This window comes from Nerophis lumbriciformis, linkage group LG28, assembly GCF_033978685.3.
Source record: "Nerophis lumbriciformis linkage group LG28, RoL_Nlum_v2.1, whole genome shotgun sequence".
NCBI classification, from domain to species: domain Eukaryota; kingdom Metazoa; phylum Chordata; class Actinopteri; order Syngnathiformes; family Syngnathidae; genus Nerophis; species Nerophis lumbriciformis.
Genome location: NC_084575.2, coordinates 7356414 through 7383969, shown reverse-complemented (window position 1 = coordinate 7383969; position 27556 = coordinate 7356414). Strand labels below are relative to the sequence as shown.

At 39.9% G+C, this 27556-nt stretch overlaps 1 protein-coding gene, 1 non-coding gene and 1 pseudogene across 2 annotated transcripts; 2 read left to right on the top strand and 1 right to left on the bottom strand.

The window, feature by feature from the left end:
- Positions 1-3524: 3524 nt before the first annotated feature.
- On the top strand, positions 3525-27145 carry LOC133570508 (uncharacterized). Its single transcript, XM_072916574.1, has 4 exons — positions 3525-3579; positions 15417-15641; positions 24697-25247; positions 25428-27145. Exons 1-4 carry the CDS (start codon positions 3525-3527, stop codon positions 26685-26687), a joined length of 2091 nt encoding a protein of 696 aa, XP_072772675.1. The 3' UTR covers positions 26688-27145.
- On the bottom strand, positions 3924-4032 carry LOC133571241 (5S ribosomal RNA; annotated as a pseudogene).
- On the top strand, positions 5505-5623 carry LOC133571145 (5S ribosomal RNA). The gene has a single exon (XR_009810303.1). It is a non-coding gene; the product is annotated as a 5S ribosomal RNA (ribosomal RNA).
- Positions 27146-27556: the final 411 nt, after the last annotated feature.

The window sequence follows — 27556 nt, the reverse complement described above, 5'->3', positions numbered from 1 at the left end:
CACAGAACAAAGGAAGGAGTGGGCTTATAAGACACATGAGGGTAATAGGGAACAGGTGGAAACAATTAGGGAATCGGGATGACGTCAGACTGATGACACAAAAGGAAGGGCAAGTGACCTGAAACGAGAGGAGAGTTACTTTTCAAACTAAAACATGCACATCACAAGACAGAAAAAACCAAGACAAGACATCCCTCACCGCGGTGTGACACTTCTTCTTTTTCTCTATCTTCTTGTTATGGGACATTCATCCTCTGCTGTTGCCATTTCTAATATAAAGTAGTGTAAAGTTCTAACTTATATCTCGCCATGGAAGCCCTAAAAACTACCGGTGTAGTGAGTTTACATTATTCACCCACGGACTTTAGTTATTAGAGAGTCGGACGGTTTTTCACGGGAAACATTTCCGGCGTTGTTGTTGCACTAGTGAGCCACGGATGAGGAGATGCTGCTCCGTTATTGATTGAAGTAAAGTCTGAATGTCATTAAAACAGTTAGCTCCATCTTTTGACCCTTCTTCTACTCCCGTCCTTGCACGCTACACAGCTACAACAAAGATGACGGGGAGAAGACGCTGTCCAAGCCACGTAAATAAGACCGCCCACAGAACATCCTGAAGCGTCGGTCAGAAGACGGCTTGAAGATGATCTGTAAAACATAATTTATGAAACATTTTCACCAAAGAACTGAGATAGGCTCCAGCACCCCCCGTGACCCTGAAAGGAACAAGCGGTAAAAAATGGATGGATGAAACCACCATTACAAGTTATGTAGACCACAAGGAAGGGTTTTAAATTTAGAAAAAAAAATCATAATATGACCCTTTTAATGTGCCTTACAATCCGGTGCGCCTTTTGTATAAAATAGACCTGACTAGACCTGCTCATCGGCAGTGCGCCTTATAATCTGGTGTGCCCTATGTTACGGAAAATACACTACAAAATTATTAACAAGTTATTAACGTTGTGCAACATCATTTACAACAGTGGATGTATACCAGCTGAATTGGGACAATCCTTTTTTGTTCCTTGGCTAAAAAAAACCCACAAGATTGTGCCGATTTCCGAACTATCGGTAATGGTGCCATTACCGAAGGCAGTAGGCCAGTAAGAGTCGTAGTTGTGAGTCATAGTTCATGATAAATATTATAAAGGTAATTATCAAAAATATATATTTTATTTTAGCTCTAATTGAGAGTTAATTTGGTTACATGTTGGATATTCGTAGTTGTAGCAGGAGCTAGAAAAGAAACCAAGATGTTCAATATTACAAATGTATATAAAATCCAATTAAACTTACATTTTAAAACAAAAAGGTGTGAATGACATTAGAAAAAAACACTTCGAATATCAAGTGAATTTGAGATTTTAGGTCATATGACCAGGAATATTTTGAAAAGAAACATCCATCCATTTTCTACCGCTTGTCCCTTTCGGGGTCGCGGGGGGTGATGTAGCCTATCTCAGCTGCATTCAGGCGGAAGGCGGGGTACACCCTGGACAAGTCGCCACCTCTTCACAGGGGAAACACAGATAGACAACATTCACACTCATATTCACACACTAGGGCAGTGGTCTCGAACACGCGGCCCGCGGGCCAATTGCGGCCTGCGAGACGTTATTTTGCGGCCCGCACCTTAATATGAAAATGTAATGTTAGTACGGCCCGCAAGTTTTATATGAATGGCCCTTGACAGCGTCATACTTGTAAACCCTCCCGATTTTTCCGGGAGTCTCCCGAATTTCAGTGCCCCTCCCGGAAATCTCCAGGGGCAACCATTCTCCCGAATTTCTGCCGATTTTCACCCAGACAATAATACTAAGGGCGTGCCGTGATGGCACTGCCTTTAGCGTCCTCTACAGCCTGTACAAACAGCGTGCCAGCCCAGTCACATGTTGTATTTGACTTCTGTAGACACACGTAGGTGACTACAAGACATGCTTGATCAACAGCCATACAGGTCACACTGAGGGTGGCCGTATGAACAAGTTGAACACTGTTAAAAATATGCGCCACACTGTGAACCCACACCAAACAAGAATGACAAACACATTTCGGGAGAACATCCGCACCGTAACACAACATAAACACAACAGAACAAATACCCAGAATCCCATGCAGCCCTAACTCTTCCGGGCTACAATATACACGCCCGCTACCACCAAACCCCGCCCCGCCCCGAGTTAGGGCTGCAAGGTGTTCTCCCACAACATCAGACGCTATTTTTATTTTTTTAACTTTAAACCTATAAACTTTGATATCAACTTTAGATCTATCCGTCAATTATACGTTAATAAATTTTATATTTTATGCTATTTTTGTCAAAGAAAATGTTGCCTTTTATATGCAAACACACCAAATATGTAATATTTCCCCCGACAAATATTTAAAAGTGGAATTTTTAATGTGCAGTAATTGGAGCCTTCAATAGGTCAATAATTCATTACAACATTATTTTGATTCATTATTATTTTTTGAGCAATGACAGCTTTAAAGGAAAAAAAACACCTTGTGTTACAAGAGTCAACATTGCAACTTTTTCTCGTTACTTTCACCTGTTTGCTCTTTTTTTTTGTTTTTATGTATGAGTATTTTTAAGTCAGGAGTATTTTTCAGGTCCCAGTGCTGACAAACTGTTTCCGGCCAACAGTCCACCTCGAGTCTGACATGATTTGAAGACGTTGTGTCTGCCTTTATTCATCCAAGTCTTTCAAGAGAAATGCAAACTAATACTTTTTAAATACATGGGGTCTTGTATGCCTTTTAATTTTGGGTCTTAACTTTTATAAATAAAATAAAGTAATTGACGAGTAAATCATTGTCATATATTTTCTATTGTTAATCAACACAATACATTAGCAAAATCTGGCACATTTGGTCTTGTACTCGGTTTAATGTTGTGTTCAATTAATTATAAATGAAATAAAACAATCAACAACAACTACACTTTAATATTACTAAATTAACACAACACATCAGTTTAGGTAATCCTAATCTTGTGTGATGACTATATTATGATGATAGTATATATCTGTATCATGAATCAATTTAAGTGGACCGCGACTTAAACAAGTTGAAAAACTTATTGGGGTGTTACCATTTAGTGGTCAATTGTACAGAATATGTACTGTACTGTGCAATCTACTAGTAAAAGTTTCAATCAATCAATCAATCAATCAATCAATCAATCAATCCCTGCATATTTACTGTCATGATGTTGCTCGTGTTGTGTTCTAATTAAATTAAGTAATTAATTCATTCATTTATACAGCAAACATTCTCATATTGTGTATTAATTATGATACATTGTTATATTGTTATATTGCTAGAACGTCTGCACAGCCAAACTGTTACTGCATTCACTTCTTGTAGTTGTGTATCTTCACCTTACTAAACGTGAACAGGTGAATAATACTCTCCCCTCTTCTTATCAGCTGCAGAAAATTAAATATTGTTTGTACGTTCTAGTGTTAAAAAAGTATAAATTGTTTTGAAAAGAAGTTCCTTTCTTGTGAGGTAGCGGAATGTCATCATCATCCGTGATTGGTTACATGTTGAAATATGCTAATGAGGCCGGAAGTAAACCAGCCGTTCTGTCATTGGCCAAATATTAAATGTGTTGAAGAAAGTTGGACAGAGGCGGATCTGATTGGCTTAGAAAGTGTGAGATGTTGGAATAAGGCACGCTGATTGGTTCATATCACCCCGGTGTTGAACATATTGACGGACTATCAGCGCTCAAAAGTCCGTGACTGGTCAATTTATAATATGACATGTGTTTTTGTAGCCGGGTAAGATGGCAAAAACAGCTCAAAGATGGATAAATATTAGACAGGTTAGGGTAAATTGAACTGAAAGTGAAATAAAAACCATTGTTTTCTTTTGCAAGAAGTAGAAACAGCGCCCTCTGGCGTGAGTGTAAAAGCTTACAGCACCTGGTATTCCCAGGCGGTCTCCCATCCAAGTACTAACCAGGCCCGACCCTGCTTAGCTTCCGAGATCGGACGTGTTCAGGGTAGTATGGCTGTAAGCCGAGAGACGAGGTAAAAACAATCTTTTTAAATGGAACTCTTACAGACGGGCTGAGAGACATCCATCCATCCATTGTCTATCGCTTGTCCCTTTTGGAGTCGCGGGGAGTGCTGGGGCCTATCTCAGCTGCATTCGGGCGGAAGGCGGGGTACACCCTGGACAAGTCGCCACCTCATCACAGGGGGTGAGAGACAATTATTATTTATCTTAGAGCCTGTCGCGCATGCATACACTAATGTGCTTTTTGTGGCTGTGTGAGGTGCAGCTCTCCATCCATTTTCTACCGCTTGTCTCTTTTGGGGTGGCGGGGGGTGCTGAATCACAGCTCTCAACACTGCTTTATGCGTAGGGACCGTCAATAAATCACCATTGCCTTGAAAAATGTATATCTGCTACATCAAAACACTGATTCATCTAAAAGAAAGTAAATAATTAGTCATACCTCCTTATTGTGCATACCCATTATTTCACAATTTTAACATTATATCCATGTTTGATATAAAAAAATAAGGGTATTTTCCCAATAGTCTCAATGTCATACAACTTGGTAACCTAATTCCACTAAATAGTCATGCTAACCTTTTAGTGTAACGCACACCCTTTTATTTTAAAATAGGGTTTTTACTAAAAAAAAGTTTTAAAATAAAAATCATGTGCGTGATGATATATCTTATACAGATAATTATCAACATTTTTATTAGCTTCAAATGAGAGTAAAGTTGGTTTTATGTTGGATAGTCGTAGTTGTTGCGGGAGCTAAAAATGAAACCATGGTTTTCAATATTACAAATTTATATAAAATCCAATTAAACTTACATTTTAAAACAAAAAGGTGTGAAACACATTAGAGAAAACACTTCAAATATCAAGTGAATTTGGGATTTTAGGTCATATGACCAGGAATCTATTGAAAAGAAACATTTATTTTTAATATCAAAATGTTTTTGACCCTATTTTAAAATAAAAGGTTAGCATGACTAATATAAAGTGGAATTTGGTTACTAAGTTGCATGATGACATGGAGACTTTTAAAACAAATAATTATTGTTTATATTAAAAAAATATTTAAATTATAAAATCAGGAACGATATTAAAAATGTAGGACTATTTATTTGACCTCCTTTTAGATGAATCAGTGTTTTGATGTAGCAGATATACATCTTCGAAGACAATAGTAATTTATTGACGGTCCCTAAGCATAAAGTAGTGTTGAGAGCGGCACCTCTCCTGCAATCTCCCCGCAGCATGAGAGAGCAGTGTGGGCACAGTGAGGGGGAGCTTCCGCTGGAGCTCCGGAGGCAAATATCCACCGTGAAAGCAACTTGACCGCCGTAGCAAAGGAAGACAATCACACAGACAGAAACAGCACATTAGTTTACGCATGCGCGTCAGGCTGTAAGATAAATAACAATTGTCTCCCATCCCGTCTGTAAGAGTTCCATTTAAAAAGGTTGGTTTTACCTCGTCTTTCGGCTTACGGCCATACTACCCTGAACACGCCCGATCTCGTCCGATCTCGGAAGCTAAGCAGGGTCGGGCCTGGTTAGTACTTGGATGGGAGACCGCCTGGGAATACCAGGTGCTGTAAGCTTTTACACTCACGCCAGAGGGCGCTACAAAGTGCTGAGACTACAGCTGTTGTGATTCATGTATTGCTTTAATTGCAACTATTCCAAAATAAGTGAATATATTCGGTTATTATAATACAATTCCACTTAATATTTACAACTACAGTTGAAAGTACAAACCTTTACAACAGGATTTAAAACACAAATACCAACTAGAGCAATATTTAGATTGATTTGAAAATAATGGTGTGGTCTTTTGCAGTCAGTCAACCTCGCCCACGCCTCCTACCACTCCGTCCTGCATGAAGCTGAGGAGCCACGACTCGTCTCGCTCTGATCAGGCAACTTATCATTTAAAGGGGTCATATAAGCTACTGTTTATTTACCAAAATAAGTTGTATGTCTTTGTTTTTGAAAATGCAAAAGTTTATTTTTATTTTCACCGGAGGTGGGGGGGAAGAGCTGGTTACTTGTTTCTCTCGCGAGATCTGACAAGACTGCGCGCGAACCAAACAAGGCGAGGATAAAGCAAGATGGCGTCTGACGGTGAAGACGTTATTGCAGTCGTCACAGTTCAGTGTTCTTAATCTGTGCGTCCATGTACACATATATGTCCTTTATTACACTCTTCAATAGAGTCATAATAACTGTTTGTATATTAGTCTGAGCGCACTTCTCCAGCTAGCTTAGCTTGCTAGTTAGCTTAGCTTGTTAGCTGCTAACAAAGAGAGATGAAAACACATCGCTAAGCAGAGATCAAGTGTGAGTGTAAAGTGTTGTGATTGTGTGAAAATGTGCGAAAGAACCATAGCAGAGTACGAGGAGGAACTTTGTCCAACAAAAGAGGAGAAGGAGCGACAACATGAAAAACATCAAGTTGTGTTACACACAACAGGTTTGTTTACTTCTTACTCTCACATCTTTACTAACTTTATATTTATTATGAACACTTTTCTTCAATAGATTGTCTATAGGAAGATGAATTGTCATGTGAGGATGATGCACTGATTGTTTTATGTTGTTCATAAAAACGAGACAGTGTCATGTGAGGATGTTCAGACACACAATATTTATGAGAGGTTGATGTTCCTCTCAGTTTGTAACAAAGTGTATCAACATGTTTACACAAAACTCACACAGTCACCGGGGGAATATTCCAGAGAGCAGGTTAAGTGCAAACTCCTGAGTATGTAAAGCTCCAGAGTTTGACCTCCAAAAATAAGAGAGGTAAGACAAAGTCAGAGTCAGTTACCATGGTAACTGACGCTGTAAACCTAGCCTGCTAGCTGGCAGGTTTGACAAGTTATTTATGTGTGTAAAAGCTATACTGACCTGTTATTTCCTTCATATTGGTGCAGCCATTAACCTACTACAACACCTGCTACATCCACCTACTCAGTGGCCTAGTGGTTAGAGTGTCCGTCCTGAGATGGGTAGGTTGTGAGTTCAAACCCCGACTGAGTCATACCAAAGACTATAAAAATGGCACTCAGCATCAAGGGTTGAAATTGGGGGTTAAATCACCATAAAAATGATTCCCGGGCGCGGCCACCGCTGCTGCTCACTGCTCCCCTCACCTCCCAGGGGGTGATCAAGGTTAATGGGTCAAATGCAGAGAACAATCTGGCCACACCTAGTGTGTGTGTGACAATCATTGGTACTTTAACTTTTTAACATGGCAGTGATTGTGGAAAAAACAAAGCCTGATCTAAAGATGACATCTTGATATCATACCATCTCAAGCCAATTGGCCGTTCATTATTAAGTGAAATGTCTTAAAGTCGCTTAAATTTGTCTTTAACCAAGCAACACTAAGTTTTATCCAGTTACTCGATTAATCGAAAACATTTCCAGTAGAACACTTGATTAATAAAATGTTCAATAGCCACAGCCCTATATTTCATGTACGATTTAATATTTAGCATGTAGGAGTTCAAATGTGTTTTGTTTGTGTCCTGTAGACATCCATCAGCTGATTGGACACCAAGAAGAATGTCTCCCTCATCTGCAGGGGGACAGTTTCACTTTAGAGGATCCACAGCCCTCACACATGAAAGAGGAAGAGGAGGGAGAGTGTGTTGTAGGGCAGGAGGAGGATGATGTCAGCAAGTTTCCACTGACTGTTGTCTCTGTGAAGACTGAAGAGCATGAAGACAAAGCACCTGAGTCCTCACAGCTTCATCACAGTCCAAGTAAGCACAACATCCACATATCATCTAATACAATGTTTGTGACACATGTTCATCCGGGGGCCACATTTATGACTAAAGATGGAGATATACTTGCTTTTTAACACGTCCATTTAAAAATAAATGCTCATCAATCCATCAATCATCAACAGTGTAATTGCTGGGGTGTAACCATGTGACCTAGAGGCCGTCCTCCTTACCTCACGTGGTCAAATGAAGGCAAACATTCAATATGGCTACTGTTTATTTACCTTTAGCAGCACATATGTCAGCATATTTCAAAGGTTTAGTGGTGAAGATAAGAGATGTATACCAAGTACCATTTTTTTTAGTACTGGTTCCTAATTATGTCGTCCATGAGGACCGTGAAGATTCTGGACTAATGACGCAACTATTGGTATTTTTAATTCCAGGTGACTGACGTAACTATGACACGTTGTCACATTGAGTTCAGCTGCCGCTGCTACACATTAAAATCAGCTTTGAATAATGACAAATAAGGAAGCAACAACACGCAAAAGTGTGATGTGTGTGTTATTGACAAGAAGATGACATAACTGCATTTCACCTTGCACTGCACACATAGTTGACTTCTTTAAGACTTCAAATAAACAGCTGTTTTTATTTTCTTCTTGTTTTTTTTTCTTTATTTAACCTGGTAAAAATCCCATTGAGATCAAAGATCTATTTTCCAAAGGAGACCTGGCCAAGAGGGCAGCAGCAATGTTACATTAAAAACAGTAAACAACACATAAAACATGACATTTACAACATTAAAACTTGCTGACATAACACATGTGCATACAGACAAGGTAGACTGCAATCTTTTCACAGAAGCTTTAAACTCATTCAATGTAACAAGGGTTTGAAGTTGAATATTGGATTGTAGGTTATTCCAAGCCTTCACTGCTGAAAACCTAAATGCTTTCTTGCCCAGTTCAGTTCTTACTTTGGGGACGACAAATTGCAGAACATTAATTGAAAGAAGATTGTGACTTCCTTGTTTCTTTGTTAAAAGACAAGACAGATAAGATGGGGTGATACCCAGAATGATTTTGTAGATGAACACGTACCAATGATTGAGGCGTCGAGCACATAAAGATGTCCAGTTAACCATTGAGTATAACACACAATGGTGAGTAAGTTAACCATTGAGTATAACACAATGTTGAGTAAGTTAGCCATTGAGTATAACACACAATGGTGAGTAAGTTGGTGATGAATCTCAGTGCCCCGTGGTACACACTATCCAGCTTGTGGAGACAACCAGCAGTAGCATTCATGTACAACACATCTCCATAGTCAATAACAGGTAAAAAGGTTGTTTACACCAATTTCTGTTTCACAGTAAAAGAAAAGCAAGACTTGTTTCTATAATAAAATCCCAGTAAAAGTTTCAGTTTTTTTTACAACATACTTAATGTGCTCCTTAAAACTCAAGTGGTCATCAATTAAAAATCCTGAATATTTAAAAGCAGATACTGTTATGTTTACTGAGAGAGGTGACGGCTCAGACACCAGGGGGCAGTATATACAATAATTTATTATATATAATAAATATATATAATAATAAACATTTACAACTAAACTATAGAAATAGAGTGTGTGACTAAAATACAAGAGTGTGTGTGTAGTGTAAGACTATGTGTGTAGATATCTGAAGTGTGTTACCAAGTGTTGATGAGAAAAGGCAGACAAGTCCAAAGAGGGCAAGGCAAAAGGGGTCCAAGTTCAGCGAGGGGTCCGTGGGGCAGAGAGAGACGTCAGAGTCCAGGGGCGAGTGAGGAGTCGGGAAACGAAGAAGGCAGTCCAAAACACCGGGGAAACAACGGGAGATCTCGAGGAGGGAAGACTCGGGAAGGCACTGCGGAAAAGCAACAGACGTCAGAATCACGGAGGGAAAAACAACACAGTAAGAGCGCATAAGGCTTACGGTACACCATGAGAAAAAATAAGTTCCCGCCATGATCCTTGGGTCCACTGGTCCTTTATTGATCTCGCCCTGATCAGTCGCAGGTGTGCAGATTGCCAGCGAGTGATTGCAGCTGGTGGCTGCAGCAGGGCGGAGATGCGCACCCGTGGGCGTGTCCCGAGGTGCGCACAGACGGAGCCTCCAAGTGTTCCCGCAGAGGAGGGAGAATCAGACTGCGCGTGCGCCGTAACACTATCAAGATAAATAAATAATATCAAAATCAAATTACAGGATGTTATTGATGTAGTTTGTTCATTTTCCCTGACTGGTGCGCTTACATCATGTGTTTTAGTTGTGTTTTACATATGTAGCATCATCTACAAAGATACAAAGAATTGCTATTGCGACATCTACAGGACACATTTAGAACAGCAGTTTCTTTCATTCAAAAATATTTACTAATTTTTGTACTTAGCCAACTCATCCCGTCTCATTCACTCATTCACACACTAATGGCGGGATCTGCCATGCAAGGCGCTTACCACGACCCATCAGGAGCAAGGGTGAAGTGTCCTGCTCAAGGACACAACAGACGTGACTAGGTTGGTAGAAGGTGGGGATTGAACCAGGAACCCTCATGCACGGCCACTCTACCAACCGCGCCACTAGCCTTCCACCACCGACCTGCCTTCGAGCCTTCCACCATCGACCTGCCTGCTAACCTTCCACCATCAACCTGCCTACCAGCCTTCCACCATCGGCCTGCCTGCTAGCCTTCCACCATCGACCTGCCTGCTAACCTTCCACCATCAACCTGCCTACCAGCCTTCCACCATCGGCCTGCCTGCTAGCCTTCTACCATCGACCTGCCTGCTAGCCTTCCACCGTCGACCTGCCTACCAGCCTTCCACCATCAACCTGCCTACCAGCCTTCCACCATCGACCTGCCTACTAGCCTTCCATCGACCTGCTGTTTGCCTCCAGCCATTGGCTTTGTCTACGGGCTTCCACCCGTCGGCCTTGGCTGCTAGTCTTTAGCCCTGTCTGCTAACATCTTCAAAAGTGGTAAAACGAGTGGAACTTCTCCTCTCACTATGTCACATATTATTATATTGTGTTTTATACTTTTGTGTGGTTTTACTGGTGTCCCAAATGGGTCTGGTCACCCCCACTCACGAGCTATTATACTTCAAGATGCACAGTTTGACATATTTGATAATTTGACAATTCATCATAGTGGCAGCGACAAAATAACCTCGGCCTTATCTCAGTTGAAGATTTCTGTGACTTTGGACAAAACAAAATGGCTGCATACTATGGTAGAGTCCATTCATTCTTATTGTTTCCTTGTTTTGAGAGATCATGTCAACATTACTGCATCCTCCCCTATTGTGAGCACTTACTTTCACAGATTAAAGACCGACTCAAAAGATGGTAACTTTAAGCGCAAATGTTTAGTTATATTATTGTTATTGCTCTCAGGAAATGTTGAGACTAATCCAGGCCCTGATACACCTACACAATGTTTTACACCTGCAGATTTTAAAACTATATCTGGTTTTGGGATTATTCATATCAATGTTCGGAGTTTACTCCGTAAACTGGATATGATAAAGATCTGGAGAAACTCAACAAATGCTGATATTGTAGTCTTATCTGAAACTTGTCTTAAACAATCTGTGCTTGATAAAGATATTTACATTCATGGCTATAATGTCTATCGTACTGACCGACAAAGAAAAGGTGGTGGAGTGGCCATATATATTAAGCAGAGGTTTGATGTTAAATTAGTGTTCTCTGAATCAGTAAGTAAAGAACTTGAACTGTTAGCACTTGAAATCGAATTAGCTAGAAATCACCACATTATGGTAGTGGGGTGTTATAGGCCTCCATCTGCCCCTACTAATTCCCTATCTACTCTTGTGAAGCTTCTGTCTCAACTGAAATACAATGAAATAGTGATTTGAACTGGGACTGGCTCACATCTGTGTCTGACTCTTTGAAAGCACAGTATGAATCTCTAAATTTAACACAATTAATTAACTCAACTACAAGACCTAATCCTAAATGCCCTCAAAAAGCTACACTCATTGACTTAATTCTAACAAATATGTCAAGACTTGGTCCTGGGTGTGTGCTTTTCCGGGATGCAACGGAAAGTTGGCACGGGCGAGACGGGAATGGAGGTACATGATTTATTTATATTTATCAAAAAAAGGAATAAATGAAAGTGCGCACAGTGGCGGAGAATAAACTATAAAACCAAAAGACTATAGCAAAAAGTACAAACAAAAAACACGCACAATGGCGGAGAACAAACTATGAAACCAAAAAGACTATAAATATGGAACAAAAACTTACTTGGCTTGAGGAATTGACATGAAAAGAAGTATCAGGCATGAACAGAGCATAAATGTGTTGTGAGGTCGTCAGAAAGACAAACTGAAAAACACTGAACTTAAATACTATGGACATGATTAGTGAAAGCAGGTGCGTGACTCAAAACGTGAAACAGGTGCGTGACGTGACAGGTGAAAACTAATGGTTGCTATGGTGACCAGACAAGGGAGTGAAAAGACAGAAACTAAACAAAAACATGACTTAAAACAAAAACATGATTACACAGACATGACAAAATATGCCCTTTAAATGTGTTGCATCTGGTGTTTTCCCTAATGATGTGAGTGATCATTGTGTGATTGCAGTAGTGCGAGACACAAGGATTCCTAAAAGCAAGCCTCGTCTTCTTGAAAAACATTATATGAAATTATTTGAGACGCAAGCTTTTTTACATGACTTGCATCTTTGTAATTGGGATAGAATTGCTCTTTTTGATAATGTTGAACTGGCTTGGAAATATTTTCACGAAAACTTCTTGAGTATAGTGAACAAACATGCCCCTTTTAGAAAATGTAGGGTTAAAGGACGTGACAATCAGTGGTTTACATCGGACCTGTCAGATGTATTGCATGAACGTAATGCTGCTTGGGCCAGGGCACGCAAGTCAGGGTTAGAAGCAGATTGGTTGAATTTTAAACAATTAAGAAAACAATTTACCTCTCTCCTTCGGAAAGTCAAAATTAGAATTGCATTTTTCCACAACAACTGAAAACATCAAACACCCAAAGAAGTTTTGGAAAATCATCAAATGTTTGTCCGCCTGCTGTAATTCAGTCAATCTCCCACCTAGTATACTTGTTGATGGTGTCAGAGTAAGTGACAGAAGAGAAATGGGTAGTCATTATAATAATCATTTTATTAACTCTGGTTTTCTCTATAATTCTGACAAATTTACTGAAGTTCCGCTAACTCCGGAAAGAACCGTTGAAAATACCCAGGTTTTTAACTTTACGCCCTTTACCACAACAGAGGTCATGAGGGCTCTAAAACAACTTAAACCTAAAAAGCCAGCTGGCTCAGATAAGTTGGAGCCGTTCTTTTTAAAGTTGGCAGCTGAAATCATAGCTGAACCACTGACTCACATTTTTAACTTTACTCGAATTTCAAATGAAATCCCCTTGGATTGGAAATCTGCCCTTGTAATCCGCCTATTAAAAAGAGGTGACCCTAGTAATCTAAATGATTACAGACCGATCTCTAAACTCTCTGTTCTGGCAAAAGTGATTGAATCCCTTATCAGTGAACAGATAAAAGACTTTTTGGACACCAACGTTATTCTGTCACCATTTCAGTCAGGTTTTGGCAGAAATAACAGTACTGTTACTGCTGCTATGAAGTTTATAAATGATGTAACTGAAGCTCTTGACAAGAAGCAGTGCTGTCTGTCCCTCTTTATTGACTTTTCAAAGGCATTTGATACTGTTAATCATGTCATTTTAATCAAATGTCTTTCAGCTATTGGTTTTTCTCAGCAAGCAGTTGGATGGTTTGCAAATGACCTCACAAGCAGAGCTCAGGCTGTTCAGATAGAGGGTTCCTTCTCGGACGTACTGCAAGTGAAAAAGAGTGTCCCTCAATGTTCTGTGTTGGGCCCATTATTAATTAATAATTAATAATGTTGGACAGAATATTCCGAACTCAACTTTCCATTCCTACGCTGATGATACTGTCATATACTGCACAGCACCCATTCCTGCTGAGGCCTTTAAATATCTACAACGTGCATTTGACAGAGTACAAGAACAACTTTGCTATCTTCAACTGCTTTTAAATGCAGAGAAAACAAAGTGTATGTTCTTTACCACATCAAAAACTGCAAGATCAGCACTGTGTGAGAACATTTGAACAAGAAATGGGCAACACATTGTGTTAGTATCTGTTACGGCGCACGCGCAGTCTGATTCTCCCTCCTCTGCGGGAACACTTGGAGGCTCCATCTGTGCGCACCTCGGGACACGCCCACGGGTGCGCACATCCAGGAACGCGCCGCGCGCGTCTCCGCCCTGCTGCAGCCACCAGCTGCAATCACTCGCTGGCAATCTGCACACCTGCGACTGATCAGGGCGAGATCAATAAAGGACCAGTGGACCCAAGGATCATGGCGGGAACTTAGTTTTTCTCATGGTGTACCGTAAGCCTTATGCGCTCTTACTGTGTTGTTTTTCCCTCCGTGATTCTGACGTCTGTTGCTTTTCCGCAGTGCCTTCCCGAGTCTTCCCTCCTCGAGATCTCCCGTTGTTTCCCCGGTGTTTTGGACTGCATTCTTCGTTTCCCGACTCCTCACTCGCCCCTGGACTCTGACGTCTCTCTCTGCCCCACGGACCCCTCGCTGATCTTGGACCCCTTTTGCCTTGCCCTCTTTGGACTTGTCTGCCCTTTTTCTCATCAACACTTGGTAACACACTTCAGATATCTACACACATAGTCTTACAACACACACACTCTTGTATTTTAGTCACACACTCTATTTCTATAGTTTAGCTGTATTGTTTATTATTATATATATTTATTATATATAATAAATTATTGTATATACTGCCCCCTGGTGTCTGAGCCGTCACCTCTCTCAGTAAACATAACAGATAGATTGAAAATGAACACCAATGAGTTGACTGATGAACATTATCACATAATTGATTCTGAAAGTGTAAAAAAGGATAACTAAAGATAGAATACTATTGTATGTAAAAAAAAAAAAAAACATGATTTGTACATTTTCAGAATGTGTTTGTTCTATTTTTAAACAAAGAAAACAATCTGCAATTGTCTCTATTTTTACGTTATCTAGTTTAAACACCCCTGGTCGAGATCTTCCTGCGAAAAGCAGATATGAGAAAAAAATCTAATTATGAAACGGAATAGATCCCTAAAGATTTGTTGAGTAATATCAAGGATTATCCGTCGGTGGCGTTCCCAGACATGTGGAACTATCTGGAGTTCCCGACGTCATTCTACACCACAAATTGTGGTTAAGTTTAGAGATAAAGTTTAGGTGTCATAGACCGTATACAGAATAAAATATTTACACACTTTATATCAGTGAGTGTAAAGTTAAGAATGCCTCAATCAATGCTGCCTTGTACTTATAAAAAAAACTTGCTCCTCATCAAATTTCCAAGTCTGTTTTTGTACTCACTTTTGAATGAATTTTAGTGGCTGGGACAAAAGGAAGTATTTCTGTGTTTTTGTTGGTTGTTTTGTTACACTCTTTTAACACAACACACAAAAGAACACAAATAATGTCATTGTGTTAACAGTGTCAGTCCAAAACTATTTATATTCTCTCTTTATCTTATTGACTTATTTACCCAACAGACGTTCAACAGCCCCTTCACATTAAAGAGGAAGAGGATGATCCACAGCCCACCCACATTAAAGAGGAAGAGGAGGATCCACACATGAAAGAGGAAGAGGAGGGAGAGTGTGTTGTAGGGCAGGAGGAGGATGATGTCAGCAAGTTTCCACTGACTGTCTCCTCTGTGAAGACTGAAGAGCATGAAGACAAAGCACCTGAGTCCTCACAGCTTCATCACAGTCCAAGTAAGCACATATAATTTTATTCTCAGGGCATTCAATCCATCACAACTGGACTGTTCACTTTGTCTTAGAAGACTCATCCAAGTAGGCTTCATCACTTCATGCTCATACACTTCAAGTCTTAAATCTAATCATTGGAATTTAGAGGGGAACTGCACTTTTTGGGAATTTTTCTATTGTTCACAATCTTTATAAAAGACATGATGGTGGATATATATATATATAAAAAAAAAAGCATTCTAAGTAGGGCTGGGCGATATGGCCTTTTATTAAAATCTCTATTTTTAGTCCATGTCACGATACACCATATATATGTGTACATTTTGCCTTAGCCTTGAATGAACACTAATGCATATAATCAAAGCAGTATGATGATTCTATGTGTCTACTTTAAAACATTCTTTTTCATACTGCATTAATATATGCTACTTTTAAACTTTCATGCAGAGAGGGAACCACAACTAAGTCAATTTAGCAAGAAAGTGCAAGATTGTCAGACATTTTAAAACAAGCTATTAGTGCACTTTTGTGCATGATGTCACTAAGATGACATCAAAACAACACTAAATGAAAGTACACTTTCTGTACAGGATGCCACTACAATAGTTTAAAACAAATAAAGTGCACTTTTGTGCATGATGTCACACAAGATATTTCAATAAGTGTCAAATAAAAATGAGCTGCATAATAGGAAATCAAATAGTGTATGTCCTTCACTATGTGGTAGGTTCCTGCGGACGTTATCTCCTTCTGTTGTTGACTATTTGTTTCATACGGTGTTGATCTGGAAATGGTTGCTTGGGCATTTTGTGGGTGTGGCACTGAACGGAGATGTTGACATGCAGAGTTTCATGCACTCCTCATTCTCTAGCGGGTGACTTTTCAAATGATGCTACATTAGCAGTGCTGCTACTTTTTGTAGCAACGCTTTTGCCGCATACTTGTTCACCATCTACCCGCTTGAAGCCAAACCACCGCCAGACGATGGACCCCCTGCTGTTTGTCTTGGGAATAAATTATTACTTCATTTGTTACCAGATTGGCACCTTCTTTCTCTCGTATTGCCACTAGCACCACAGCTAACGTTACCATGCCGCTATCTGTCTGCTCCGTGAGAGCGTATGACGTTGCACACGTGACAGTATGTGACGTATGTAAGAAGGTGCGCTTGTTTTTTGTCTTTGTGAGAAGAAGAGAGACAAGAAAGAGTGAGAAGAGCCTGTAGTGTAATGCCTGCAGCTAAAAGCAACTGTGTGAGATCGTATACTCCAATATCACCATACCGTATTTTCCGCACCATTAGCCGCACCTAGAAACCACAAATTTACTCAAAAGCTGACAGTGCAGCTTTTAACCCGGTGCGCTTTATATATGGATAAATATTAAGATTCATTTTCATAAAGTTTCGATCTCGCAACTTAGGTAAACAGCCGCCATCTTTTTTCCCGGTAGAACAGGAAGCGCTTCTTCTTCTACGCAAGCAACCGCCAAGGTAAGCACCCGCCCCCATAGAACAGGAAGCGCTTCTTCTTCTACTGTAAGCAACCACCTGCCCCCGGAAGAAGAAGAAAAAACGCGCGGATATCACCGTACATTTCATTTCCTGTTTACATCTGTAAAGACCACAAAATGGCTCCTACTAAGCGACAAAGATCCGGTTCATGAAAAGACGCAATCTCTCCATCCGCACACGGATTACTACCGTATTTCACAGCAACTGATATTCCTGTGAACCGCACTGTGGAACGGGAGCACGTACGGTGAATATTCGCACCACAGGGAATGAGAAGTCATCCTTCACTGTGGTTCTAGCTTGCCATGCTAACTTCCACCCATGGTGATATTCAAAAGGAAGACCTTGCCAAAAGAGACCTTTCCAGCCGGCGTCATCATAAAAGCTAACTCGAAGGGATGGATGAAGAAAAGATGAGCGAGTGGTTAAGGTAAGTTTAAGTTTACGCGAAGAGGCCGGGTGGCTTTTTTCACGCAGCTCTGTCCATGTTGATATACGTATGTTTGTGATTGCACATTTGCGTACATTTTGGGAGTGAACAGAGTTGTTAGAACGCTGGTTTTTAATATATTATTAAAGTTTGACTGACCTATCTGACTGTTTTTTTGACATTCCTTTAGCGCAGTTAGATGCGGCTTACAACACGGGGCGGCTTATTGGTGGACAAAGTTTTGAAATATGCCGTTCATTGAAGGCGCGGCTTTTAACCCAGGGCGCCTTATGGTGCGGAAAATACGGTAGTCATTTTCTATATCGCACAGACACAAACCCACGATATATCCAGTATATTCCATATATCACCCTGCCCTAATTCTAACTCATAAATGTAAAAAAAGTCCACTTGCAATGGAGCCAATGGGAGGTCCTCTATAACCATCCAAAATACACCAACAATACTCCATTTGCATTTTGTGGCTTGAATGTCCACCAAGTGTTAGTTGAGTTGAGTTTGAGTTTATCTGGAACATGCAAGCATACAACATGATACATCACACATGCATGCATACAACATGATACATCACACATGCATGCATACAACATGATACATCACACATGCATGCATACAACATGAAACATCACACATGCATGCATACAACATGATGCATCACACATGCATACATACAACATGATACATCACACATGCATGCATACAACATGATACATCACACATGCATGCATGCATACAACATGATACATCACACATGCATGCATACAAACATGATACATCACACATGCATGCATACAACATGAAACATCACACATGCATGCATACAACATGATGCATCACACATGCATACATACAACATGATAAATCACACATGCATGCATACAACATGATACATCACACATGCATGCATGCATACAACATGATACATCACACATGCACGCATACAAACATGATACATCACACATGCATGCATACAACATGAAACATCACACATGCATGCATACAACATGAAGCATCACACATGCATACATACAACATGATACATCACACATGCATGCATACAACATGATACATCACACATACATGCATACAACATGATACATTACACATGCATCCATACAATATGATACATCACACATGCATGCATGCATACAACATGATGCATCACACATGCATGCATGCATAGAACATGATACATCACACATGCATGCATACAACATGATGCATCACACATGCATGCATACAACATGAAACATCACACATGCATGCATACAACATGATACATCACACATGCATGCATACAACATGATGCATCACTATTTCCAGTTTGTCTTTTCAACATGTTGGAAAAGGAGTAGGAAGAAGCAGAGCTTATTTAATCCTACCCCTTTTCTTTTACATAACAGTTGCTAAAACTTTTGTTCACTTCCTGTTCTCAATGTATTCACAATATACTCCATAAGTAATCACAATGAAAATAAATAAATAATAATGAGTGAAGTAAGTTATATTTCATATGGTGAGATGAGTAAGGATGGATGAAATAAATTGAGAATGTTTATCTTCTTTTTTGTACTTTGTAAACACTTCAAGTGTGAAGAGTTTCTTGAAGTGGATCATATTAGTACATTGTTTGATTGCTTTGCTTCATCCATTCCATCATTTAATTCCACATACTGATATACTGAAGGTCTTAAGTGTTGTACGTGCATACAAATGTTTTAAATTACATTTTTCTCTAAGATTATATTTCTCCTCTTTTGTTGAGAATTTTTGTACATTCTTGGCTAGCAGGTTATAGTTTGCTTTGTGTATCATTTTATCTTTTTGCAAATTCACTATGTGGTGGAATTTCAGTATTTTTGATTCTATAAATAAAGTGTTTGTATGTTGTCTATATCCAACATGATGTATTATTATAACTGATCTGTGTACTTTTGTAGTTATTTCCCATATTTCTACACAATAAGTTAGATATGTAACACTAGTGAGCAGTAGAGAATATGAAGTCATTTTTGGTCTACAACATGTTTTGCTGTATTCATTATTGACGTGTTTCTTGCTACTTTATGTTGTATATTTTTTACATGAGATTTCCAGTTCAATTTATCATCAATTATTATACCTAGACATTTGGTTTCATTTACCGTATTTTTCGAAGTATAAGTCGCTCCGGAGTATAAGTCGCACCGGCCGAAAATGCATAATAAAAAAGGAAAAAAACATATATAAGTCGCACTGGAGTATAAGTCTTATTTTTTGGGGAAATGTATTTGATAAAAGCCAACGCCAAGAATAGACATTTGAAAGGCAATTTAAAATAAATAAAGAATAGTGAACAACAGGCTGAATAAGTGTACGTTATATGAGGCATAAATAACCAACTGGTATGTTAACGTAACATATTATGGTAAGAGTTATTCAAATAACTATAACATATAGAACATGCTATACGTTTACCAAACAATCTGTCACTCCTAATCGCTAAATTCCATGAAATCTTATACGTCTAGTCTCTTACGTGAATGAGATACATAATATTATTTGATATTTTACGGTAATGTGTTAATAATTTCACACATAAGTCGCTCCTGAGTATAAGTCGCACCCCCGGACAAACAATGAAAAAAACTGTGACTTATAGTCTAAAAAATACGGTACTCTTTCAATTTCTATTCCGTCTATTTGTGTTTGACTTTCTCTTCTACTGTTACCAAATAGTATTATTTTACTTTTACTGAGATTCAAAGATAGTCTGTTTTTGTCAAAGCATCTTTTTAATGTGTTCATTTCTTCTGTTTTTATTTGTATTATCTTCTGTGTGTTCTCTCCTGAACAGAAAGCAGTCTTGTCGTCCGCAAATAAAACTAACTTTAAGTCCTTTGTGTTATGGATCAACCTACTGCTGTTTCTCTTCCTGCTGTACGTCCTGACAAGCGCACCACGGACCACGCCCACAGACGCATTCCCTCCGCTGCGGGCGCGCCTCCTCGCGCCTGCTGCCAATCTGTAATCTACACACCTGCCCGTGATGAGCGATCTGCCTTCAAGAGCCAACACAACCTGAGATCCGACGCCAGAACATAGCTTCTCGTACCCAGTACAGTAAGCCCACACGTATCTCGCTCACCCACTTGTGCATTTTCTCTCCCTGTGCTTCCTCCCCGTCGTTCTCATCGTCTCTTGTGTTGTGTCGTTCTCCAGCTCCCCGTCATCCTTCCTCGTCGTCAAGCTGTGTGTCTTGTCACATTGGACCTCCCTGTGGATTCCCCCTTGCCTTCCTGGATTTCGACCTCACGCCTGCCCACTTACTACGACGCCGCGCTCCTGTCCTCGACCACCCGCCTGTCCTCCAACACTCGAGCCTGCCTTGCCCTTATTTGGACTTCCGCCTGGATCAACACGCACTCTCAACACCCTCTGGCAACCATAATCAGATAAGTTCCACATTTAGTCACACTTCATCTCTTTGGTTTAATTACACATCTCATTCACACACCAAGCTGTCAATAAAACACGCTGACAGCTAAACGACGTCATCGTCTCCCTGTCGTCTTCTTCTCTCGCTATCACGTCACACTTTGTAACTACAAATGTGGTTTATGTAAAGATGAAACAATCTTGGTCCCAGTATTGATCCCTGGGGTACACCACAAGATATATCTAGCTGTGTTGACATATTTTCACCCTACTTCACATATTGCTTCCTGTTGGTTAAATAGCTTCTTATCCAGTTCAAGACCAAACCTCTGATGCCATATCGTTCTAGTTTTGTTTTTAAAATATCATGATTAATTGTGTCAAATGCTGTAGTTAAGTCCATGAATGCTGCGGCCGCACATTCTTTACCATCTATTGCATTGCTCATTTCCTCTGTTATTTGGATTAATGCTATCCATGTTGACATATTAGCTGTGAATTCTGGTGTGTAGTTAGTAAACTGGTGTATGTCTCCATTCTTATAAATTGGTACGACTTTCGCAATTTTCATTTTGTCAGGGAATTTGCGGGTTAGAAATGATACGTTGCTGATATATGTCAGAGGTTCTGAAATGTCTACTATAACCTTTTTTTTGGTTACCATATCTATTCTATGACAGTCGGTTGAGGTCTTGGATTTACAATGTTTTACAATTTTGATTATTTCTTTTGTCATGTTCTTAAGAAACATGGAATTGGGATTTCTGTCTATGAGCTCACTCAAGTCCTCAACTGATCCATCATCTGCATTTGGAAATCTTTGTTCCACATGTTTTCCGATATTAACAAAGTAATCATTAAAACGTTCAACTATTTTGGTTCATATTGTCATTTTTTGTATTTCCATGTAGAAAGTACTGGGGGTAATCTTTCTTAGCAGCATTTTTAATGATGCTATTTAGGATGCCCCATGTTGCTCTCATGTTGTTTCTGTTCTTCTTTAATAATTGTCTGTAGTATTCCTTCTTACATGTTCCTAGTATACCAATTAGCTTCTTTTTATATTTCTTATACTTATTTTATGCCTCTATAGATGTCTGTGTTATTAATAATTAAACACGTATTGGTATGTCAGACTTAGCTTTGTCGTGGTTTAACTCTTATCTTACTGACAGGATGCAATGCGTCTCCCATAATAATGTGACCTCGGACTATGTTAAGGTAACGTGCGGAGTTCCTCAGGGTTCGGTTCTTGGCCCTGCACTCTTTAGTACTTACATGCTGCCGCTAGGCGACATCATACGCAAATACGGTGTTAGCTTTCATTGCTATGCTGATGACACCCAACTCTACATGCCCCTAAAGCTGACCAACACGCCGGATTGTAGTCAGCTGGAGGCGTGTCTTAATGAAATTAAACAATGGATGTCCGCTAACTTCTTGCAACTCAACGCCAAGAAAACGGAAATGCTGATTATCGGTCCTGCTAAACACCGACATTTATTTAATAATACCACCTTAACATTTGACAACCAAACAATTACACAAGGCGAATCAGTAAAGAATCTGGGTATTATCTTCCACCCAACTCTCTCCTTTGAGTCACACATTAAGAGTGTTACTAAAACGGCCTTCTTTCATCTCCGTAATATCGCTAAAATTCGTTCTATTTTATCCACTAGCGACGCTGAGATCATTATTCATGCGTTCGTTACGTCTCGTCTCGACTACTGTAACGTATTATTTTCGGGTCTCCCTATGTCTAGCATTAAAAGATTACAGTTGGTACAAAATGCGGCTGCTAGACTTTTGACAAGAACAAGAAAGTTTGGTCACATTACGCCTATACTGTATATACCTTTATATACATATATACATATATATATACCTATACTGGCTCACCTGCACTGGCTTCCTGTGCACTTAAGATGTGACTTTAAGGTTTTACTACTTACGTATAAAATACTACACGGTCTAGCTTCGTCCTATCTTGTTGATTGTATTGTACCATATGTCCCGGCAAGAAATCTGCGTTCAAAGAACTCCGGCTTATTAGTGATTCCCAGAGCCCAAAAAAAGTCTGCGGGCTATAGAGCGTTTTCTATTGGGGCTCCAGTACTATGGAATGCCCTCCCGGTAACAATTAGAGATGCTACCTCAGTAGAAGCATTTAAGTCCCATCTTAAAACTCATTTGTATACGCTAGCCTTTAAATAGCCCCCCTGTTAGACCAGTTGATCTGCCGTTTCTTTTCTTTTCTCCTCTGCTCCCCTATTCCTTGTGGAGGGGGGGGCACAGGTCCGGTGGCCATGGATGAAGTGCTGGCTGTCCAGAGTCGGGACCCGGGGTGGACCGCTCGCCTGTGCATCGGCTGGGAACATCTCTGCGCTGCTGACCCGTCTCCGCTCGGGATGGTGTCCTGCTGGCCCCACTGTGAACTGGACTCTTACTATTATGTTGGATCCACTATGGACTGGACTCTCACAATATTATGTCAGACCCACTCGACATCCATTGCTTTCGGTCTCCCCTAGAGGGGGGGGGGTTACCCACATATGCGGTCCTCTCCAAGGTTTCTCATAGTCATTCACATCGACGTCCCACTGGGGTGAGTTTTTCCTTGCCCTTATGTGGGCTTTGTACCGAGGATGTCGTTGTGGCTTGTGCAGCCCTTTGAGACACTTGTGATTTAGGGCTATATAAATAAACATTGATTGATTGATTGATTGAATATTCCATATAATGTCTTTTTTTTGTGACAAGCATTTTTCAGTCCTTTTGTCATCCATGGTTGGTTGTTTTTCTTTTGCTTCTTACTAACTTCTTTCCATGGACAACATAAACATTGATATTATACATGTGGGCCAATATATATATATATATATATATATATATATATATATATATATATATATATATATATATATATATATATATATATATATATTGTTGTGTTTTGGACCAGTTGTTCCTCCCAGGGAATTCAAGTCACAATTCGCTCCCAAGTTCTTTCCGACACTTAAAGCTGAGTTGAAAAACCACCAGAGACAGAATAGGTATTTTCTTGTATATTCTCAAAGCTTTGACAATATACATTTTAGATTGAGACCAGTCTATCCCTAGAACCTTCTATCCCACACACCCAAAATGGTCTCTCTTCCCAACGCCAAAAACCTCTCTTCCCATCCACCTCCCTAGCCATAACAAAAGCACAACGTCTCCCTAGCCATAATACATTCCAAAGAACTCAAGGTTAACACACAGAGTTTGCTTGCTGACAGAGCATCAAGAGAAGAAGTGGAAAAGACGAGCTGTTTTCAAATATGACAAAGAAATGGAAGAAGTACAACTTAAATTCGGATATATGTAAATATCTGCCTCCGACAATATATATATATATATATATATATATATATATATATATATATATATATATATATATATATATATATATATATATATTTGATGTGGCAAGCTACTTTTGCAGTGTAGCTTGTAGTGTAGTGTGCTACAATTCTCTGAGGATAGCTTAGCTCCATTTAATTGAGAGTAACTTGTAGCTTAGCTTACTACATTGTCCAGGTAGCTTGCCCATCACTGTCCATTTGGCCTAGCTCACATGTCAATAGTTTGAATACTGCAAACTTCAATACAGTAACACCTCATTTGTTCTGCAGACGTCCAGCGGGTGTCAGCGGGGAGTCATGAAGAGGAGTGGCACACCAGTGTGGGACAGAAGGAGCTACAGGCCCCCTCCCACATTAAAGAGGAGCAGCTTCATGATGAAGATGAAGCTCAGTCCTTACAGCTTCATCACAGTCAAAGTGAGGAGAACAGAGGGGCGGAGCTTGTAAGTCAACACATCACAGAAGCTGATGGAGAGCATTGTGAAGATATCAAGTCAGAACCAGACAGCATCTTTGCTCCACTGTCAGACATGGACCACATGATGTCACACTCTTCTGATCACAGTGACCACATCCAAAAACCTTTGGAGAGTAAAAATGACTCTAAAGGTGATACGAGACATCACACTAACAACAAACACTTTGACTGCTCTGAATGTGGGAAATCATTTACATGGAAGAGTGATTTTACAAGACACATTAGAATACATACTGGAGAGAAACCTTTTACTTTCTCTGTTTGTAAGAAGAGTTTCTCCAGAAAGGAACAAATGACCATACACATGAGAACACACACTGGAGAGAAACCTTTTGCTTGCTCAGCTTGTGCTAAAAGATTCAACACTAAGAAGGAAATGATATTACACATGAGAACACACACAGGTGAGCAATCTTTTGCTTGCTCTGTTTGTAAGAAGAGTTTCTCCAGAAAGGAACACATGACCACACACATGAGAACACACACTGGAGAGAAACCTTTTACTTGCTCTGTTTGTAAGAAGAGTTTCTCCAGAAAGGGTGACATGACCACACACATGAGAACACACACTGGAGAGAAACCTTATGCTTGCTCAGCTTGTGCTAAAAGATTCAACACTAAGAAAGTCATGATCACACACATGAGAACACACACAGGTGAGAAACCTTTTACTTGCTCTGTTTGTAAGAAGAGTTTCTCCAGAAAGGGTGACATGACCACACACATGAGAACACACACTGGAGAGAAACCTTTTGCTTGCTCAGCTTGTGCTAAAAGATTCAACACTAAGAAGGAACTTATATTACACGTGAGAACACACACAGGTGAGAAACCTTTTATGTGCTCCGTTTGTAAGAAGAGTTTCTCCACAAAACAGTACATAACCACACACATGAGAATACATACTGGAGAGAAACCTTTTGCTTGCTCAGCTTGTGCTGAAAGTTTCAACACTAAGAAGGAACTTATATTACATGTGAGAACACACACAGGTGGTAAACCTTTTACTTGCGCCGTTTGTAAGAAGAGTTTCTCCAGAAAGGAACACATGACCAGACACATGAGAACACACACTGGAGAGAGACCTTTTGTTTGCTCAGCTTGTGCTAAAAGATTCAACACTAAGAAGGAAATGATATTACACATGAGGACACACACAGGTGAGAAACCCTTTGCTTGCTCTGTTTGTAAGAAGATTTTCTCCAGAAAGGAACACATGACCACACACATGAGAACACACACTGGAGAGAAACCTTTTACTTGCTCTGTTTGTAAGAAGAGTTTCTCCAGAAAGGGTGACATGACCATACACATGAGAACACACACTGGAGAGAAACCTTTTGCTTGCTCAGCTTGTGCTAAAAGATTCAACACTAAAAAGAAAAGTATATTACACATGAGAACACACACTGGAGAGAAACCTTTTGCTTGCTCAGCTTGCGCTAAAAGATTCAACACTAATATTGAAATGATGTTACACATGAGAACACACACAGGTGAGAAACCTTTTACTTGCTCTGTTTGTAAGAAGAGTTTCTCCAGAAAAGAACACATGACCACACACATGAGAACACACACTGGAGAGAAACCTTATACTTGCTCTGTTTGTAAGAAGAGTTTCTCCAGAAAGGGTGACATGACCATACACATGAGAACACACACTGGAGAGAAACCTTTTGCTTGCTCAGCTTGTGCTAAAAGATTCAACACTAAGAAGAAAATTATATTACACATGAGAACACACACTGAAAAGAAACCTTTTGCTTGCTCAGTGTTAGAATAATTATGTATATATTATCACACTAACTTTAGTATCCTTAAAGTCTGTTGCTTTAGTTATTAGTTATTGTGCTCAAGTTAGACTTTTCTATTTGTGCAAGGACAAAAACTTCTTGTCTGAAGGGTGGCCTCAGCCACAGATGTTATCTTTGTTTTAGCCCGCTAACAGCCAAGGACTTCAAGGACCTCAACGAAGATAAGACGACAACACGCAGACGAAGCAGAGACTTTAAGGACCTCAATGAAGATAAGATGACAACATGCAGACAAAGCGGAGACAAGGCGAAATCACAAGGCCCCCACCACATTCTGTCACGTATTGTGCGTCCTGGACCTGCTTTGCATAAAATATGTGACCACTCTTTTTAGAGGCGGCCTCAGTGATGTTGACTGTGGAACTCTTGAATAAATAGAGGGACGCGGGAGCTGAACCTTAGAGCGTAGGGCAAGACTGTGACTAAGTGTGCAGCTCCATGTGTTCTCCTCATGAGCTAAATTGAACTCTGTCTCTGCATGATTCTTTGCTTCTTGTCTGATGAATATATGTCATAAGTGTTTGAACCTGACACTCAGCTTGTGCTAAAAGATTCAACACTAAAAAGGAACTTTTATTACACATGAGAACACACATTGGGGAGAAACCTTTTACTTGCTATGTTTGTAAGAAGAGTTTCTCCAGAAAGCAAATCATGACCAGACACATGAGAACACACACTGGAGAGAAACCTTTTGCTTGCTCTGTTTGTAAGATGAGTTTCTCCAGAAAGCGTGACATGACCACACACATGAGAACACACACTGGAGAGAAACCGTTTAGTTGCACTGTGTGTGATAAGATGTTCAGGTTTAAGTATCAGGCCAGTAGACACAAGT

Bases quoted from the DNA above. Each gene is read 5' to 3' on its own strand.
- LOC133570508 (XM_072916574.1), top strand. From the start codon at position 3,525: ATGTCATCATCATCCGTGATTGGTTACATGTTGAAATATGCTAATGAG. The intron at 3,580-15,416 runs GTAAACCAGCCG...TTTACCCAACAG, and splicing joins ATATGCTAATGAGGCCGGAA to ACGTTCAACAGCCCCTTCAC. The intron at 15,642-24,696 runs GTAAGCACATAT...TTTGTTCTGCAG, and splicing joins ACAGCTTCATCACAGTCCAA to ACGTCCAGCGGGTGTCAGCG.